Raw genomic sequence first — 17,821 nt, forward strand, 5'->3', positions numbered from 1 at the left:
CTTTTGAATTTTGAATTTTGGGTTATATTTTCAATTTTAAGTTATTTGCTTTCATATGTTGTTCATTTTTCACTTACATTTGATGGATTTTTTGTGTCAAACAGAATAATGTTATGGCAATATATTTATAAATATTACTATTTTTTGTCAAACATCCAATCCATGACATTCTAAAAAAAAAGTGTCTTCTTTTAAGTTTTATATTAATTAAAATTAAATATTATTAATTTGAAAATATATATCAATTATTTTTTACAATATTAGTTACAAATATATGATTATTAATTAATATATTTTCAAGAAAAAAATGTGTTATTAATTAACTAATTTAATATCATTTATAAAGGCAAATATTTTTTAAATATTAATTTTAAATTTTTATAATTAAATTTCATTTTTAAATTAAACTAATTGCCCAATTACATTGTGCAAAATAACACGCTTGTAATTAACACTCGTAATTATTATGACAAACAAGATTCAATGAGAGTAATATATTAAACATAAATGTAATTACTATAATTACACCAATTCCAATTGAAGAAAGTGTTAAGAGTTTGCTCACATTCCAATCTTCTCTTCCAATCTTACTTTTCCAAAACTTGGAAATATGGCCAAAGATGAAAATGATTTCCCTCAAGTCTTTCTTTACAAATCCCCAATTTTTCAAAGTCAAAATATGACAAAATAAGCCCCAAAGTTTTCGATTTGCAGATCTGACCATTTTTGCATTTTTGGCCACTTTTTTCATTTTCTTCAATTTGGCATCTTTTTGACGTGTTTTCATTTGGTTTCTTTCCCGGTCACTTTTAAATCACATAAACTTGTAAAATAGAAGTAAACAACATTAAATGCACTATTTTATCAATTAAACATAACAAAAATTTAAGCATAAAAAGGAGATAAGTTGGTAAAAATACCAACTTAGCATGTACCCGCTCAGAGACCGATTTTTAATAATTTGCTAATAATAGGTCCTATATTTGATAATAAGATATTAGAAATCAGCCTAATTCAGTCACAGTGGCGGATCCAGATTATTAGTTACGGGTTTACAGAACATAGTCTTTCGTTCAAACTATGTATATGTATAAAATATCAACTAAATATTTAGAAATATTTGATTGTAAACCCAATAATTATTATATCGTACTCATAAACCTCAAATTCTGAATCCATCTCTGTTCAGTCGCTAATGCAGATATGTAGAGATGTTATTGTAGAAGTGGAAAATGCAGTCAAGTCAAAAGAAAACACAGCATAACAGAAAATTTAGTTTCTTGAAGTGTACTATTATAAAAGATTCAATCATTTCATAGTAGGGAGAGAATTATTTGAATCTGGAACCTATACATGTCAACAATAAGAGAGGAGTACTAGACTAAGCAATCTAAGTAAACGGCAGCTCGATGCACTAAGTTCTCGCTATGCGTGATGTCCGGAGAAGAGCCGGACCACAAGACTAAGCAATCTAAGTGTTTGACTTTATTTCAGTTTCTAGAGCTGATGCAATGTTGGAATGGCAGAAACCCTACAAACTAAGAACAATAAAATAAAGGATAGAAGATTGACACAAGAATGGTATTAGTTGGAAACCAAAGCTCTTTGATAGCTAAAACCCCCAAATAATGGAACCAAAACAAGCACTTAAGATGAAGAATTCCTCAAGCAAGTAATCTCTCTAGATAACCCTCAAGAGGAATGATTCCTCAAGCAAGCAATCTCATCAAATTTGTTTAGCAACTAAGGCAATAACACCAACTCTCTCACAAGAGTGAACTCAATGTTCATCAAAGTAATCTCAAAATAATCTACCCTAATGAAATGACATAATATAGTATTTATACTAGACTAGGCTAAGGCTAAGGACTAGTGATGATTATTACAAAAATACTCTTAATAAATTAAGGGTTTTCTTAGGGATGATAGCTTGTATTTTAAGAATAGCCTCTTTCTCCAACTCCAAGTATCCTCACAAGTGGAGTCTTGTACTTCCACTTTAGCATGTTTTTGAGCTTCAAGCCTTCATTCCAAGCACCCTCTAAGCCTCCAAAGTAGCGACATGATGAAAAGTCCATGAACTCCCTAGCTCAGCTTTGTGTGCAAGGTCCTGCTGAAGCTTGGCTTGCATCAAGAGTTGAGTATCTATCAAGGTTATATTGGAATTCATTCAGCAAATTATCAACGACAGTATGGCTGACAACATGTGGCTGTTTGAACCTATGTTGCTTGGATTGCTCAAAAATGTTGTCGGGTGGGTGTCGGATCCTTGAAAAAGTAGTGCATTAATGGAGGATCCAACACGGGTATTAACATTTTTGGAGAGTCTGAGCAACAATTAACTATCCAACTTTCTACTTAGTGGCAGAAGTAAGATGCTGCAAGTATACATGAATAAAGTAGCATATTTCAATTTCAAGACCTTTTGCTCCAGTCATTTTTTCTCTTTTCTTTTTTATGGGATGATGAAAGTATAAAAGAAGGCTCTTACCTAGTTGTGTATTGTGATATCATTGAGATGAATTTCTTGGATGCGAGCTATCTTTGACCAATCCTCTCCAGTATCCTTTTCGCATCTTCTAGTTAATCCAGGACATTTTTGAATTTTCAGCATCCTCAATGTATTAAGATGACTCATGCTATCCGGAAGAGATGACAATTTCGGGCATCCTGTAATCTCAAGCTTCTCAAGGGAAGTGATGTTCTCCAGCCAAGCTGGCAACGCAACGAAGCTTGGACAAGTCGAGATGCGAATGAACTTTAGACTATTAGCATGCCCTTTCAACCACTCTGGCAAAGCCACCAAATGTGGAAGTCCTCCGATTACAAGTGAACGTATTCTCTTTAGTCCCTCAAAATCTTGCCAGTCGGACAACATAAGCTCTTCACAGTTGACAATCATAAGGCATTCTAAGGCTGACAAGTGACCTATTCCCTTTGGCAAAGAAGTTAACCTCGGACAATCGCCGATAACTAGAGTCCTGAGTTTTGTGAGCTTCTGTATTCCTTGAAATAGTGATACAAGATTGTCACATCCAAATATGGACAGTGATTGAAGAAGAGCCAAGGATCCCAATCCTTTCTCCGGCAAATTCTGCTCTTTGGTTGTCAAGTACAGATGTCTTAGACTGACCAAATTTCCCAGCTCCCTTGGCAATTTCTGAAGTTTCGTGCAAAGAACAAGCCGCAAAGTTTGCAGATTTGGCAACTTGCAGATGTTTGCGGGAAGCACCTGGATGTTGTTGTTGCCGCTAAAATCAATGTACCTTAGATGCTTCATGCTTCCAATGGAATCTGGCAGCATCTCAAGACTTGAATGGCGTAAATCTAATACACGCAAATACTTGAATCTTGAAATGCATTGACCAACCAAAAGAGAAGCAAATCTTTCAAATCCTTCAGACGGAGCAAAAATGGTCCGAATTCTATTTCGTTTACATAGAATTTCCGGAATGCTTTCCTCTGAAGGACTATAACTGAAGAGTGTTACATGACGAACCTTCTCATTTATACTATCCGTGTTGCTTTTTATGACACAACAATCGGTTTGTGCAACTAATACTGCAAGGTCATGAACAAGATCATGCATTTTAAAAGTTATGAATGAGTCGTATGCTTCAACCTCTTCGAAAAGAGATCTTGAACACAATTCTTTCACATAGTGGACACCAACATCTTCCAACTCTTGCCTTTCATTAGAAGAATGTATCAGCCCTTGAGCCGACCACAACTGAATCAGCATGATGCTTGCGATTTCTTGACCCTTGGGAAATATTGAACAGTAAGCAAAGCATTGCTTCAAGTAATATGGCAACTGATTATAGCTTAACCTTAGTGCAGGTAAGATATCATCACTGTCCTGTTTTAGTTGCCATATCTCATCGTCTCTCACTTTTACCCATTCCCTTTCATCGGTTGTTGCATACAGCATGCTTCCTAGAGACTTTACTGCCAAAGGCACTCCTTTGCATTTCTTTACAATATCTTCTCCGATTTTAGAAAGGTTTGGAAAATGCCTCTCTTGTCCGTTCCTAAATGCCCATTTCAGAAACAAAGAGAGGCAATCCTCATGTGGAAGCTCCTTCAAATTGTATTTAACTACAGATTCCACCATCAAGGCAATATAATCACTACGAGTAGTTACAACGACCTTGCTTCCACTCTCTCCAACCATTAACAAACTTCTCAATTCTAACCACTTTGAACGATCCCGACTCCAAACATCATCAATAATGAGTAAAAATCTCTTCGCCCTCAAAGCATCTTGAAGCGACGCGTGGACTTGCTCCACATTAAAGCTGTCACAAGGTGCACCACTTGCCAAATTAACAATGTTCCTAGCCAACTTTATGACATCAAAATCCTGTGAGGCACATAACCAAATCCTCAAAGGAAAGTGCTTTACTATCCTCTCATCTCTATACACTAATTTAGCTAGTGTGGTTTTCCCCACACCTCCAATCCCAACAATTGATACCACAGAGAGACACTCATCAACACCATTTTGCATTAGAATTTGAACAAATTCTTCACTCTCATTCCTCCTTCCAAAAACATCAGATGGAAGGATAAATGAATATGTCAAATCCCTTATCATTTCTAAGCCAACAGTCCTCTCAGATAAGTGGAATTTAGCTTTATCAGCTGCAATACTATCTAGTCTCTCCCTAATTTCTTTCACCTTATGGCTCATTTTGTATCTAAAAATAAGCATCTTGAAAGGTGAGAACAAAAAACACACCTTTGGTTTCACCCTTTGACTCTGTTGCACATAAGTCTGAATTTCATCAAGAAAATCATCAGCATCATAAAGAACATCTTTAAGTTCTTCAAGCCAAGTGGTTAACTCATGGTTCTTGGATTGTTGTTCCTCAGCATCCAAGAGTACATCTCTTATGGTGATTAAGGTTTTCTTGAGTTTGTTAAGCTCATTTTTGACACCCCAAATTAAGTAAAATTCTTGAAGCGCATGAGATCCTAATTTCCCTAAGATGGAGTTTGCAATGTTGAAGAGAAAAGATACTGCTGCCATTTCTTTCAAGACTGTGTGAAATGGAAAGGGAAGAAAATTTTGACAGTATGAAAGTCTAGATGGTAAGTTAAAGTATGCTGTCCCTATGACTGACTTTGTAACAACTGAGAAGTAACAAGGAAAATGAGTTGGATAGGCATGGGAGTTTACTTGACTTTTGGGTTCACATAATAGAATTCTTAGAGCCTGTTTGGATTGACTTATAAGTTGGTCAAACCAGCTTATGAGCCATTTTTAATTTATTTGAATATTTGGTAAAAATAAAAAATAATTTAAATTAAGTTAAAAAATACTTAAAATAATCCCAAATCAAGAAGTTGCCTAATCCCGACTTTTTTTTTTGGCTTAAAAGTCATTTTAGTTTTATTAATAACTTTATCCTTTTATCCCTTATATTTTCTGTTAATTCCAACAATACCCATACTTCTAAAAACCCTTTAAGTACTTTTATCGAAATACGTAACTGCTTACTTATAAAATAACTTTCAGCACTTTAAAGTACTTTAAGCACTTATACTTGAAAGCCACTTTTTTTCAGCTAATCCAAACAGGCTCTAAATTCAAGACATTCATGGGGTGTGTTTGGTAGGAAGGAAAATGTTTTTTATGAAAAATGTTTTCTTGAGCTTACTTATTTTTTGTATTTGGTAAGTAAGTAAAAAGATATATTTCTAAAAGCATTTATATATAATCTTGAAAAATACTGTGGGATTAGGGTGAGGTGGGGTGGGGAGTGGGGCTTCACGGGTGGCGGAGATGGAGTGGTAAAGGTGGGGTTTGAGGGGATTGGGATAAGGGAGACAATACGTATGAAATGTTATTTATGAAAATTATTTTCCCCGCTTATTTCAAATTTCTCTAAACATGAATGTAACCTCAGTGAAATCACATTAGAATTTCCCAAGTATGAGGTACTTTGTATTCTTCCAACTTAACAAAACTCGGGCAAGAATTCCTCTCTGACAAATAGAGAAACTTTATATGTCCAATTACTTGATAAGTGCAAACAAGAGAACGTACATATGAAATTGACAATTCCACATTTTCATAGAAATTAATGACTAGGTGAGTTTCCGGGAAGTTACTACTGCAAAAGCAACAATAGCAAATTTTCAAACAATGGCAAATTTTCTTTTTCAAACAATAGCAAATTTTCTTTGTTCTGTGCTATATATGTTTACCTTCATAAATTTAATAGGGGAACATAGCAAAGATTTGCTGAATCCTTCTCTACCAATTTAACTAGTTTTAAGTTGGTTAATCAATTTGAAAAATACTTTTATCAATATTAACGCGGTATTTGTGCTTGGCCAAAGTTTCAAAAAGTGTTTTTAGGAAAAAGCTATTTTTTCTAGTTTTACGAAAAATAAGTTATACTACTACTAAAAAACACTTACTCTTTCCTAATACAAGTACAATACTTTATTTTATTTTTTCAACAGAAATTGCTTTTGACTTTCCAAAAGCTTGAACAAACATGCTATAAAATAAAAATATTACCCCCTCTAAACCATTTGTATGAAATATCCAAGGCACAATACATTTATAGACACTTAATTTGGCTTCAACCAAGACTAAACACTCCAATTTTGAGAATACACATCTAAACACCTCAACTCGTCCCTACTATATTTCGTGAACACCAAACACTGACGTGGCATATAAACTTTGAAGGTGTCTAGATGATCAATTTGTAAGTTGGAGTGTTCAACTGACACAGTGGAGACGAGTTAAGGTGTCTATATGTGCATTTTCAAAGTTGGAGAACTTAGTTTCCAGCTGAGTCCAAGTTTAAGTGTCTATCTATGTATTCTGTCAATATCCAAGGTTAAAATTGGAAACAAAAAGTTACCCAAATTTTTCCAAAGATCAAACCAAACACAATTTTTGTTATCTATATCATATTTTTAAATCAAATAAAGTATTAGCTTCTGTTTGGATGGTAAAATAACAAAAGCTAAATATAAAATATAATGTGATTGACGGATATCGAGCCTACGACGTTAGAGACAATTTTGAACACCCTGAACCACTTGAGCTAACTTCATATATTTATTTAAAGTGTTCAAAAGTTAATATATCTACATAAACACAGAAAGTCGATCCTACTATATAACTTGTTATGGTTTAATAATATTTTTATTGTTTGGTTTGACTATATAGTACTGTATAATAACATGTAAGTTTACTAAAATATCTTTAATTACAGATTAGTTTATATATATTTATAAAACTAAGGTAAAAAATAAAATAAGAACTTTAAAAAATGTAATTGTTGGGTGGTGGAGGGATGCGTGGTTGTGGGGTGCGTGGTGTGAGGGGTAGTGAGTGATAGGGTGGGGTGGTTGGCAGAGGGTGGGGGGTTAGTGAAGTTCTCCACCTGTTCGTGAAATGTCCTGGAATTTGGTTAATTTGGACAACTGGAGAAACTGTGGCAAGCAAGTCATGTTTTGTACAATTAGCAATATGGAAATGCTGCAGCACCTTCAATGACAGTGACATTAATCAGTTCAAAGAAACTTCTAGTTTGCTAAAGGCTTAATGCATATGCAGCTCCCGAATTTGTCCCTTTTTTTCATTTTAGCACCTCACTTAAGTGTTGTTTCTATTGAATCCCTGAACTCATTCTCAAGTGTATCTATCAAACACAATCTGACTTAAATATTATTATATCTTCAATGTAGCAACATGCTCATATATATTCTAATTTAATTATACTATTTTTTAGCTAAGATTAGCAGACCGAGAGGGAGAAAAAAGAGTAAACTTTTAATTAAACGGCGGTGAAAGAGCGATAGAATCATAAGAAATCGACACATCCATTACGACAAAGAATAGCTTACCACACGTCTAAAATATTACTTTACCTTCATTACCACAATTTATTTTTTTTGCTTCTAATAAAAATCATATTAGAGGATTTGATAGACACACTTCGAGGACGAGATTAGCTCAATAGGAATAACAATGGTTAGTTGAGGTGCAAAATGGAGAAAAAGAGAAGTTTAAAATTCGTATATGCGTTAGCCTCTGCTAGGCAAAAGTCATGATAAAGCCCCTCTAAACTCGTACATTTTCTAAAATTACCTAAACCGAGGGTTGTAAATTTTATTGTGCACCTAAACGTAGTCTAAATTTAATCATATTGGGTACTTTTTTCACAATAATTAGCAAAATTAAGAGAGATATTACACTCTCTACGACGCGACAACTTTTGTCCACGAAAATGCGACACGTGGTGGTGGGGTCCATCATAATAATTAAAAAATAAATTATACATCCCCTCCCCCAATTTTCATCTCCTTCGCGCGCTCCTTCCCTCCCCCCTAACCGGCCGCTGCTCCCCCCATCTACGTCGCACCACCGCCCCCAACTTCTGTAGTCTCCCCACCCCACCAATAATTTATTTTTCTTTTCTTTCTTATTTAGGCCTATCAATGTCTTTCTGACACTCCACCAACCTTTAATGAAAGGTAAGATAAACAAAAAGTAGTAATGGTAATCCCTATTTTTTAGATGAACAAGATGGTAATGCTACTTTTTAAATTTAAAAAGGATAAAAAAATGATGATAAAAAATAATATTCAATTTAAAAGTTAATTTTATATAAATAATTAAAAAAATGAAGTGTTATAATGAAGAAGAAGAAGAGAAAAAAAAAGGAAGAAAAAGAAGAAAGGAAGAGAAACGTACAGTGGATAAAAAAAAAAATAGGAAGAAGAAGGAGAAGAGAAGAGAACTACAGTGAAGAAGAAGAGAAAAAAAAGGAAACGTACAGTGGGGTGGGGTCAGGGGACAGACAGGCGGCTGGAGGGGAGGTGAGTTGGTTTTTTATTAATTTATCTATTAAATTTTATTTAAAAAATGTAAAATTTTAATAAAAAAATTGAAGGGTGAGAGGGCTGTTCAAGCGTCTAATAAAAAATGGGATCAATTGCTGCACTACGTAAGCACCACATAGGCAAAAGGTATCCATTAAATTTAATTTAGATTGATTTAAATACCCAAATGCAACCTTTGATTTAGATAGCCCCAAAAAAAAAAAGTGGCAAAATTTAAGAGGCCATGACTTTTGCCTTCTTTTTTACTCTTTGCAATTTGTTGATGTTTCTTCCAGTTTGTAAAGTTTTCATCTTTCCAGCCAAGAAAATCATGATCCACAAATATCACCTTAATTTCATTTCCCTAGATATCAACAAGAATCAAAATATCTTCAGTTCTCTGTAAGTTCTAAAAATTTGTACTTTACTTTCTCTGCCAAAGGAAGTTGTAAACCAAGAACCAACCTTTCTTTATGGATCTTCTTCAAGAATCTGCTACTTTCCCTTCTATCTCCATGGATGTGCAAGTCCTATTAGATATGCTTCGAGTGAAATTGTACTCTGTTGTTAACATTGCAAGGGCTTTGAATATGAAGGCCCAACTCAGAAAACTAGAGTTCTTTCTTGAAACAGGTACTTGGTTTTTTGATGATCAGGTAGCTGAGATGCTAAAGCTCGTTTTTTATGATGCTGAACGTGTCATTGACGAGTATGAAATTTGGTCTTTGCAAAACCAGTTGCTTCCCAGTTTGACATCATCAAAGGTGCGTGGTTTTTTCTTCTGTAGATCAAACCCTCTTGCTTATCGGATTCGAATGTGTCATGAAATTCGAAAGCTCGTTAAGAAATTGGATATGATAAAGAAATTGCATATGATACACGAGCACATAGTGGTTTGCTTTCAGAGTGGTGCTCGGGGTTTTTTCAGGACGAAGACTCAGAGGGGTTTATAGAGCAAGAGGATTTAAGTCCTTATAGAGCAAGAGGACTTTTGCATACACGTGCATCTGTAAATTACGTTGATGTCGTGGGAAGGGACTTTGATAGAGATAATGTCGTTGAAATGCTTTTAAAATCAGGAAATGAAGCTACCCTTTTTGTACTTCCCATTGTTGGAGTAGGAGGCATTGGAAAAACTACTCTTGCAAAACTGGTGTATGATAATCCAAAGATTGTTAGTCATTTTCAATTGCGTTTGTGGGTTCGCGTGTCTCGCGTGTTTAAAGTAGATGAATTGCTGGAACAAATTGTGAAGTCAATTAGAGAAGATATATGTGAGAATCTTGATATGAATGAACTGCAGAATCTAGTTCGTGAGGCTTTGCATGAAAAGAATTATTTGATTGTTTTAGATGATGTGTGGAATGAGGACCCAGTGAAGTGGGATGAATTGAAGAAGTTGTTGATGGTGGGTGCTTGTGGAAGCAAGATTCTTGTAACTACTAGGTTAGAGGAAGTAGCTTCGGTGATGGGGACCGTCCCTGCATACTGCTTGAAGGGTTTATTAAGTGAAGATTGTCTGACTTTGTTCTTGAGAAACGCCTTTGAACAAGGTCAAGAAGTGTATTATCCAAATCTCGTTGGGATCGCGCCAGATATAGTGCAGAAGTGTGAGGGAAATCCCTTAGTCTTAGAGGCTGTAGGATCTTCATTGTACAAGGAAACTGAGGAATCGCTGTGGAATGAAGTTAAAAATCATTGGAGGTGGAACTCAAATCAGTATGACACAGCTGCTCTGAGAATAATCTATGAGCAATTGCCATCTAATCTCAAAGTTTGTCTTGCTTACTGCTCAATATTTCCCAAGGGCACTGTGATAGAAATAGATAAATTGATACAGTTGTGGGTAGCAGAGGGTCTCATTAGTCAGTCTTCTAATGAATCCGAAGATCTTGAGGACATTGGGATTCGATATTTCCAAGAGTTATTGTCAAGATCCTTTTTTCAAGAAGTTGAAGAATATCGTTCCATTTTTACCTCAATCTGTAGAATGCATGACCTTGTACATGATCTTGCATTGTCAGCAGCAGGGTTTGAATTCTGTACGGTAACTTCTCATATACAAAACATTTCTGATGAGGTCAGACATGTGGCATTTTCTGACTATGATTTGTCAGGCAAGGAACTGCCACCATCCCTTCTCAATAACCATGCACTAAGGACCATATCCTTCTCCGTCGATGGAATAGGGCCAATGAGTACATTGTATGTTGAGAACTGCATAGCAAGATTCATGCAACTTAGGGTGCTAGACATGAGTGATTCATGTTTTGATGAGCTGCCTAGCTCTATTGGCGAATTGAAGTACTTAAGATATCTTGACATAAGTGGCAATGGCAGCATTAAAGAATTACCCGATTCGATTAACAAGTTGCTGAGCTTACAGACACTTCGAGTTTCTGATTGTGCACAACTTGAAGGGCTACCTAAAGATATTGGAAATTTGATCAGCCTAAGACACTTGCATATAACCACTAAGCAAGCATGTTTTCCTGATAAAGCAATTGGCTGCTTATCATCTCTTCGTTCTTTGTTTATTTACAGCTGCAACAATCTCGTATCTTTGTCTGAAGGTCTGCAACATCTGACTAGCCTTCGCGCACTGGCAATTATTGGCTGCCCAAGACTGACCTTTCTCCCAAGTGCTATGAAACACCTTAATGCTCTGGAGAATCTGTTGATTGTTGACTGTGAAGAGCTTGCATTGTTGGGTGGCAAGATATCGAAGGACTTGGGATGGTCCGGTCATTGGTTATCGGAGGCTTACCCGAATTGGAGTCAAAAAGATGTTCAATGCCTTGGGAGCCTTCAGATGTTGGTGCTTGCTGGTTTACCACAGTTAGATACTTTGCCCCGATGGCTTGAAGGTGCCAGTGTTACTCTGCAATACTGAGGGTGGAAAGGTGCCCGAAATTTGCAGCATTGCCAAAGTGGCTGGAAAATCTCAGCTCATTGAAAAACTTGAAATATCCAAGTGCAGTACATTATTTTCATGGCCCGAGGGGATGAGTTGCCTCACTCTGGAAGGTACATAGGATCGACAACTGACTGAACTTGAGTTCAGAATGCCAAGGAAGGACCTCTCATATTTCTCAGGCTCAAATAAACGGAAATTGGCTCAATGACCCAACAATCCTTTGTTGGTTATCATGTTTCATTTTTATGTATTTTCCAGTTTCTTCAGTTTTTTTTTTTCTTCCTATCTGCTTGTTTCAAAGTCTTGGTTGTGTCTTGTACAAATTGTTCTTATCTTGACTGTTAAGTGGGCACTCTAATTGCTTTGTTTTATGGGAAAATAAGCTACATTTCTTGGATTATCATGTGCTGATTAGTGTTATGCCTTAAATGGTTGTTTTTTGTGCATATTATCAAAGATAATTGTGTAAACGTTGCACCATCACAGCCAGAAGTACCTTGGAGCTATGTTGCTCGGACTCTTCAAAATGCGTCCGCACCCGTGTTGGATCCTCCATAAATGCTCTACATTTGATGGATCCGACACACACCCAACGGCATTTTACGAAGAGTCCGAGCAACATGGCTTTGGAGAAACCGGAGGTAAAATGTGTCTAGACATGATAAATATTAGTAGTACTAGTTCATTTTGGATGTAATGTTAAAGGTGATTCACTCTTAAAGAGAACATTGTATAGATTTCTCATTTCTAAGAGCTTTTATGTAAAAAATATGTAACGTATGCAGCCAACCACAGGGCTGCTTGCTTTCTGTATTATTACTTTTTGTTTAACAATCCAGCATCTGAAGTCCACTAGGCTCAACTAATACAAGTTCGTGCCGAGTAGACCCACTAAGGCGGTAAGGCACTCCCTACTGCATATTATATTTGCTACTTCTTTTCTCAGCTATGCGGATCACAACTTTACTTGATTCTTAGGTACAAAATAAAGAACAACGGACATGGATAAAGATCAGGTGTTGTCCAGAGCATTCACCGGTTGAATAACCAGAAATGGGGTTGCAAATGATTGGAGTCTAAACTTTTTTAATTCATGAACAAATTTCCATCATATAGAACATGAGTGACATCATAATTTTTTATTAAGCACTTTGTGACTTCTAGAAGGAAACAAGAAAGGGATTTTACTACTTTTATTTGATATATCATTCTTGTTCAGACTGAAAAACTTAAAAAAGAGATAAAAACAATGATAGATATCACTACCCTTCTTCACACGTGTTCGCCTGCTTGAAAAGAGAAAAAAGTGTTCCTGCTAAAACTTGTCTTGAAATTTTTGGACATGAACGAGACTGATGACATCGATGACAGGTCCGCACATGTGACCAAAGTCATATATCTTTGTGTGATAGAATGGATTATAGAAAGCTATTGTTGTCCTAGTTTTATCTGCTTGGAACTCGAGGCTTGCAGTCTTGAACCACCACTTTCCTTGTGATACAAAGGAAACTTCTGTACTGGCCTTGCCAGCGAATGCTTGAACTATCATTGATCCGTGGCTGTCATTGTTTGCATGGCCAATGGTGAAAGTCAGGTTGTAGAATTGTTTGGGGACTGTACTTACGATCTGTGTAATGCCTGTTTCCCTTCCTCCTATTAACTCAACTGCTGCATTTCCCGAAGGCACTAAGAAATGCTTCGAGTCGATGTGTTTCACTGGTTTCATGAACTGAACCAGGGATTGGTGAGTACTTATCTTGTTTCAAAGGCAGGACGAGCACCCCTGTCGAGAAGTTCTTGAATACATGAGGACCAACTTCAAATCCACCATTTATCACCAAGTTACCCGCAAATGTCCAGTAGCAAGGTATTGCATCAGGATCTGATTTCAGTTTATTAAATATTAGTGAATATGTCCATTAAGCCATGTTGGTGAAATATATATTATCTTGCAATTGTAAAAATCAAATGCAAAAATTAAGTAAATAAAAGTATAATTATTTAGTTTAAAATATTTGTTTCACTAAAAAATAAATAGACAATATGAATAAGCAAAAAGTAAAATTAACACGTTAATAAGCAACTTAAGGATATAGGAAGAGGGATCGTTACTCTTTATTTAGCTTTATAGTTAGTTATAATTTAAAGGTAATAAAAGTTGATCATCTGGGCATAGAATGTATATGGTGCTCATTCCTTGAAAATAGTCCGGCAATTTTAATGAAGATGTTGGTCATAATAAAGTTACATTATTTTGCTTATCAATGACAGAACATAATAATGTCAAATATTTCAGAGCAGTCAAAACATAATCTTACATATTTTAGCAGTACTTGCTATCATTTGCTTGTCATTCTTTAAGACTATAGGTAGATCTCAAACGCTTCATTTGCATATTTCCCGTGAGCAATATTCGTCATCCAAAAAATCAAACTTATGGAAGAATAGGATTCGGAATCAACACAAAAATACTTTAGTCATTGAAGTAGTAAAAGAATTCCAGAAAAGCTCTACTTAATCATCCAAAAGAACCATAAAAAAATGCATATGAGTGCAAAGGATTATAATAGAAATTTTTTAAAGTGGTTTCTTATGGAGCTTACCTTTCACTTTGAGAGTTCTTTGTGCTTATCGGAAGTTACGTTTGTCGAAAGTTCGCACCTTCCGAGCTGGCAATATTTGAGCTTTGGACCCGTGCATTTAAAACCTACGTACAAAGAAGAAAATCAGTAGTGTTAGGGAATCCTGTTATGATAATTTCAGAAAATGAAGCACACAAGAGGATGAAAGATAGACTAACAAAATACACAAAATAATTATGAAGAAGAAAATGGATGAAAGATAAGATGTACACAAATGTGAAGAGAAAGAGAACTGCAGTTTACTAAAGATTTGCCACAGATATGAAGAGCAAACGTTTCATTAACTGGAATTTAAAAATTATGTGTAATGTGTACAGTAATTCCACCATTATTTTAGCCGTTACACCTTTTCTTTTGGAAGGTAAAATTAATTACATATTTAATAGGAGAAATTAAATGATAAGAAAGGTCAAAATTTAATTATGACTTCCGAATTTTTTCTTCTGTGCAAAGAAATCGAAACAGATGGATTCCAAGAAATGAAATAAATGTCAATAATGAGGAAAGAGACATTAATTGTTTTGGAGGTTTTTAGAAGAGAAAATGAGGAAATAATTCAAAATTATGAGAAAAAAGATAAATAGTGATGCGACGATGAGGGCGTACGGCATGACTTTTCTCATTCCAGCTTTATAGATATATATTGATATATTGATTGATTGATTGATTGATTACACCATTCTAATTAGCTATTATGTTCAGCTCGGACTCCGAAAATGCTTCCACACCTCTTGTTGGATCTTGGAAAATGTATCTACTTTTTGGAGCATCCAACGCACATGACATTTATGTGGCGTCATTTAATTAGGTACGAAATTTAAAAAAGAAAAGGAAGACTTTTGTTTATATTTGAAAATAAGCGCTTAAATAAATGTGTGGTTGTGAATCATCATATAAAGTTATATTGTTTAAATATAGAGCGGTGACATTCTTTTTTAGGGCCGGTAAAAAAAAAAAATTAGTCTACGTAAATTGGGATAAATGGAGGATAACTAAGATTTATTGAAAAATATGATAAAAGTATTGGTTTAATACATGTGTAGCCCTTAAACTTATTCGAATTTAAGACGCTCGAAGCATGTCGTATTCACGATTAAGCACCTTAATTCTGCTTGGTGTTTCAATTAGACGCTTTCGGTTCAAATTTTGAAACTTATTTTGCGTGTATTTTCACTCGTCTATTAGTTAGCTAAGTTAATCACATAAAATATGTTAATACGCTTTAATTATACGCATTCGCTCGGTGCATTGTAAAAACCTGGACATTTTCTACTTGAGGTTGATGCGTATAATTAAAGGAGATGACATACGTAGCTTTATGTGGTTAACTTATATACCTAATAGACGAATGAAAATACACGCAATTTTTTTAAAAAAAATTTAAACTAAAAGTGTCTAGTTGAAACATTTTATTAGGAATTGAGGTCTTCCATTGGATCAACAATTAGTTTGAATATCTAAATAAAATATCCTGACAAGTCTAAATGGTTAGCCATGTAATAAGCCTAAAGTATTCAACATGGTATCAAGAAAAATGATGTTCATGGATAATGTTGTGTACAATTAAATCTCTAAAGTGATTTTATCTGAAAAAGTACAAGATTTGCTCTTTAGGTCCTGGAGCTGTCATCTGTAAACTTCCTTGTCATGTCGTAACACAATAATTGATCAGTGAGCTGTGATCTCTGAACTCACATGTGATGTGGGATCCAACATACCATAAAAGTTGATGAGCCAGGCTGAAATTAAAAAAATTTATTTTAAGGCATGAAAATGAGCAGTAATGATCGGTTAAAATTAAGAAAAAGCGAGAATGAAAGGCTGTTTTTCGCAACTTATAAGCTAAGCCAAATGGGCTCTATATATATTAATAAAACTAAGATGAAGGATAAAACAGGAACTTTAAAAAATGTAGTTGGTGGGTGGGGGTGTGGAGGGGTGGGTGGTTGTGGTGTGATAGGGTGGGACTGAGTGGTTGTGGGTTGCGTGGTGTGAGGGGTAATGGGAGGTAGGGTGGAGGTGGGTGGCAGAGCGTGGGGGTTGGTGAAGTTCTCCACCTGTGTGTGAAATGTCCACTGAGAGGGGATTTGGTTATTTTGGACCAACTGGATAAGCTGTGGCAAGCATGTCAACATTTATCCACATCAAATATAAACCTCTCCTTTTTAATGTGCCACATATAAATTGGGACCGATGGAGTAATATTTTAATCGTAATGCGCAATCTAGATGACAGAATACATTAAAACGTCACTCATTGTTGGAGAATTTCTTTTTGAACATCAATAATCAAATGAAGACTACAACTTTTATGACGGATGGAGCATCTAAAATTTCCTACTCTTTTAGAAAAGAAGAAAATAAAAGACCAAGGTAATTGTACATAGCTGATATAATCTATATATATATATATATATATAATTGCGGCTTACGTAAGCGCGATGGCGTAAGACGCCCAAAAGCTCGGGGAAAAGACATTTATTTTTTTTGTCATTTTTTAGCCCTTTTCTTTATTGTTCAAAATTAAAACTATTAAATTTTCATCCTTGCAAAGAATGAAACGTTGCCTTACTCAACTTACATAATGGAATAGTTACATCTTTTTGAGTAATTGTGATATTTAAATTTCTAAAGAGGCAGTAACCGTCAACTTTCCACTACAACATAGAACGCTCACTTCTGTTTCCATCCCAAACGTCACATTTGTCTCCTCCTCTTTGTTTGAAGCTTCTTTACCACATGAAATTTTTCCTGCCAAGGTTGTTATAGAGTGCGTTGTTACGGCGTACAGTAAAATTCTCCCTAAATTTACAGTTTAAGTTATACAATTTTCATTCTTTATTTTGTATATTTCTGAAATCATTTCATGAGATACTGAATTTTTTCACAACGTTAAGTACTTTTATCTTTGAATATTCTGAAATAATTTAGGGTGTCCAACTTCAAATTTTGGGCACCCAAGGTAAATGCACAAAGATCCTCTCTACTTTAGTCTTACTTCAACAGTTTGACGTTCATTTTTCATTTAGTAGGCTTTATCGAAAAGTTATCTAGATTTTTTTTTAATCAGCAGTAACTTTGTCGTGCAAACGAAAATGGTAAACTTCTCTAAATTTATAGTTTTAGTTGTACAATTTTCATTCTTTGTTTGAATATTACTTGATTATGAAAATTATTCATGAGATACTGGTTTTTGTTCTCAGAGTTAAGTACTTTTATCTTTATATATCTTGAAATAATTTAGAGTGTTTTACTTCATATTTTGGGTAACAAAGGTAAACACAAAGATCCTTTCTACTTTTAGTCTTATTAAATGATTTGATTTTCATTTTCATTTTCATGTTGTGGGCTTTATCGAAAAAGTTTCAGAATTTTGTTGAGGAATAAATAACTTTTGAAAAGGGGAAAAA

The 17,821-nt window shown here is 35.0% G+C and overlaps 3 protein-coding genes across 4 annotated transcripts in view; 1 reads left to right on the plus strand and 2 right to left on the minus strand.

Annotated features, from left to right (window-relative positions):
* Positions 1-1,584: 1,584 nt before the first annotated feature.
* Positions 1,585-5,162, minus strand: LOC132060310 (putative disease resistance protein RGA1). 2 transcript variants are annotated; one of them, XM_059453290.1, is made up of 2 exons: positions 2,492-5,162; positions 1,585-2,145 (listed from the first exon to the last, which is right to left on the minus strand). In XM_059453290.1, the coding sequence occupies exon 1, from the start codon at positions 5,030-5,032 to the stop codon at positions 2,492-2,494; it is 2,541 nt and encodes an 846-aa protein (XP_059309273.1). In that variant the 5' UTR covers positions 5,033-5,162; the 3' UTR covers positions 1,585-2,145. The 2 variants fall into 2 exon arrangements, with proteins under 2 accessions (XP_059309273.1, XP_059309275.1); XM_059453292.1 differs by having other exon boundaries at positions 1,585-2,378.
* Positions 5,163-9,326: 4,164 nt separating this feature from the next.
* Positions 9,327-11,746, plus strand: LOC132061621 (disease resistance protein RGA2-like). Its single transcript, XM_059454393.1, has 2 exons — positions 9,327-9,617; positions 9,782-11,746. The coding sequence occupies exons 1-2, from the start codon at positions 9,327-9,329 to the stop codon at positions 11,744-11,746; spliced, it is 2,256 nt and encodes a 751-aa protein (XP_059310376.1).
* Positions 11,747-12,937: 1,191 nt separating this feature from the next.
* The window catches only part of LOC132060312 (protein DUF642 L-GALACTONO-1,4-LACTONE-RESPONSIVE GENE 2-like), a 93,528-nt gene continuing 88,644 nt past the window's right edge, over positions 12,938-17,821 (minus strand). The window contains exon 4 of the transcript XR_009415916.1: positions 12,938-13,056. The gene's annotated coding sequence lies outside the window, so the exon portion shown is untranslated. The remainder of the gene's footprint in view (positions 13,057-17,821) is intronic.

Source organism: Lycium ferocissimum, chromosome 6 (assembly GCF_029784015.1).
Source record: "Lycium ferocissimum isolate CSIRO_LF1 chromosome 6, AGI_CSIRO_Lferr_CH_V1, whole genome shotgun sequence".
NCBI lineage: Eukaryota > Viridiplantae > Streptophyta > Magnoliopsida > Solanales > Solanaceae > Lycium > Lycium ferocissimum.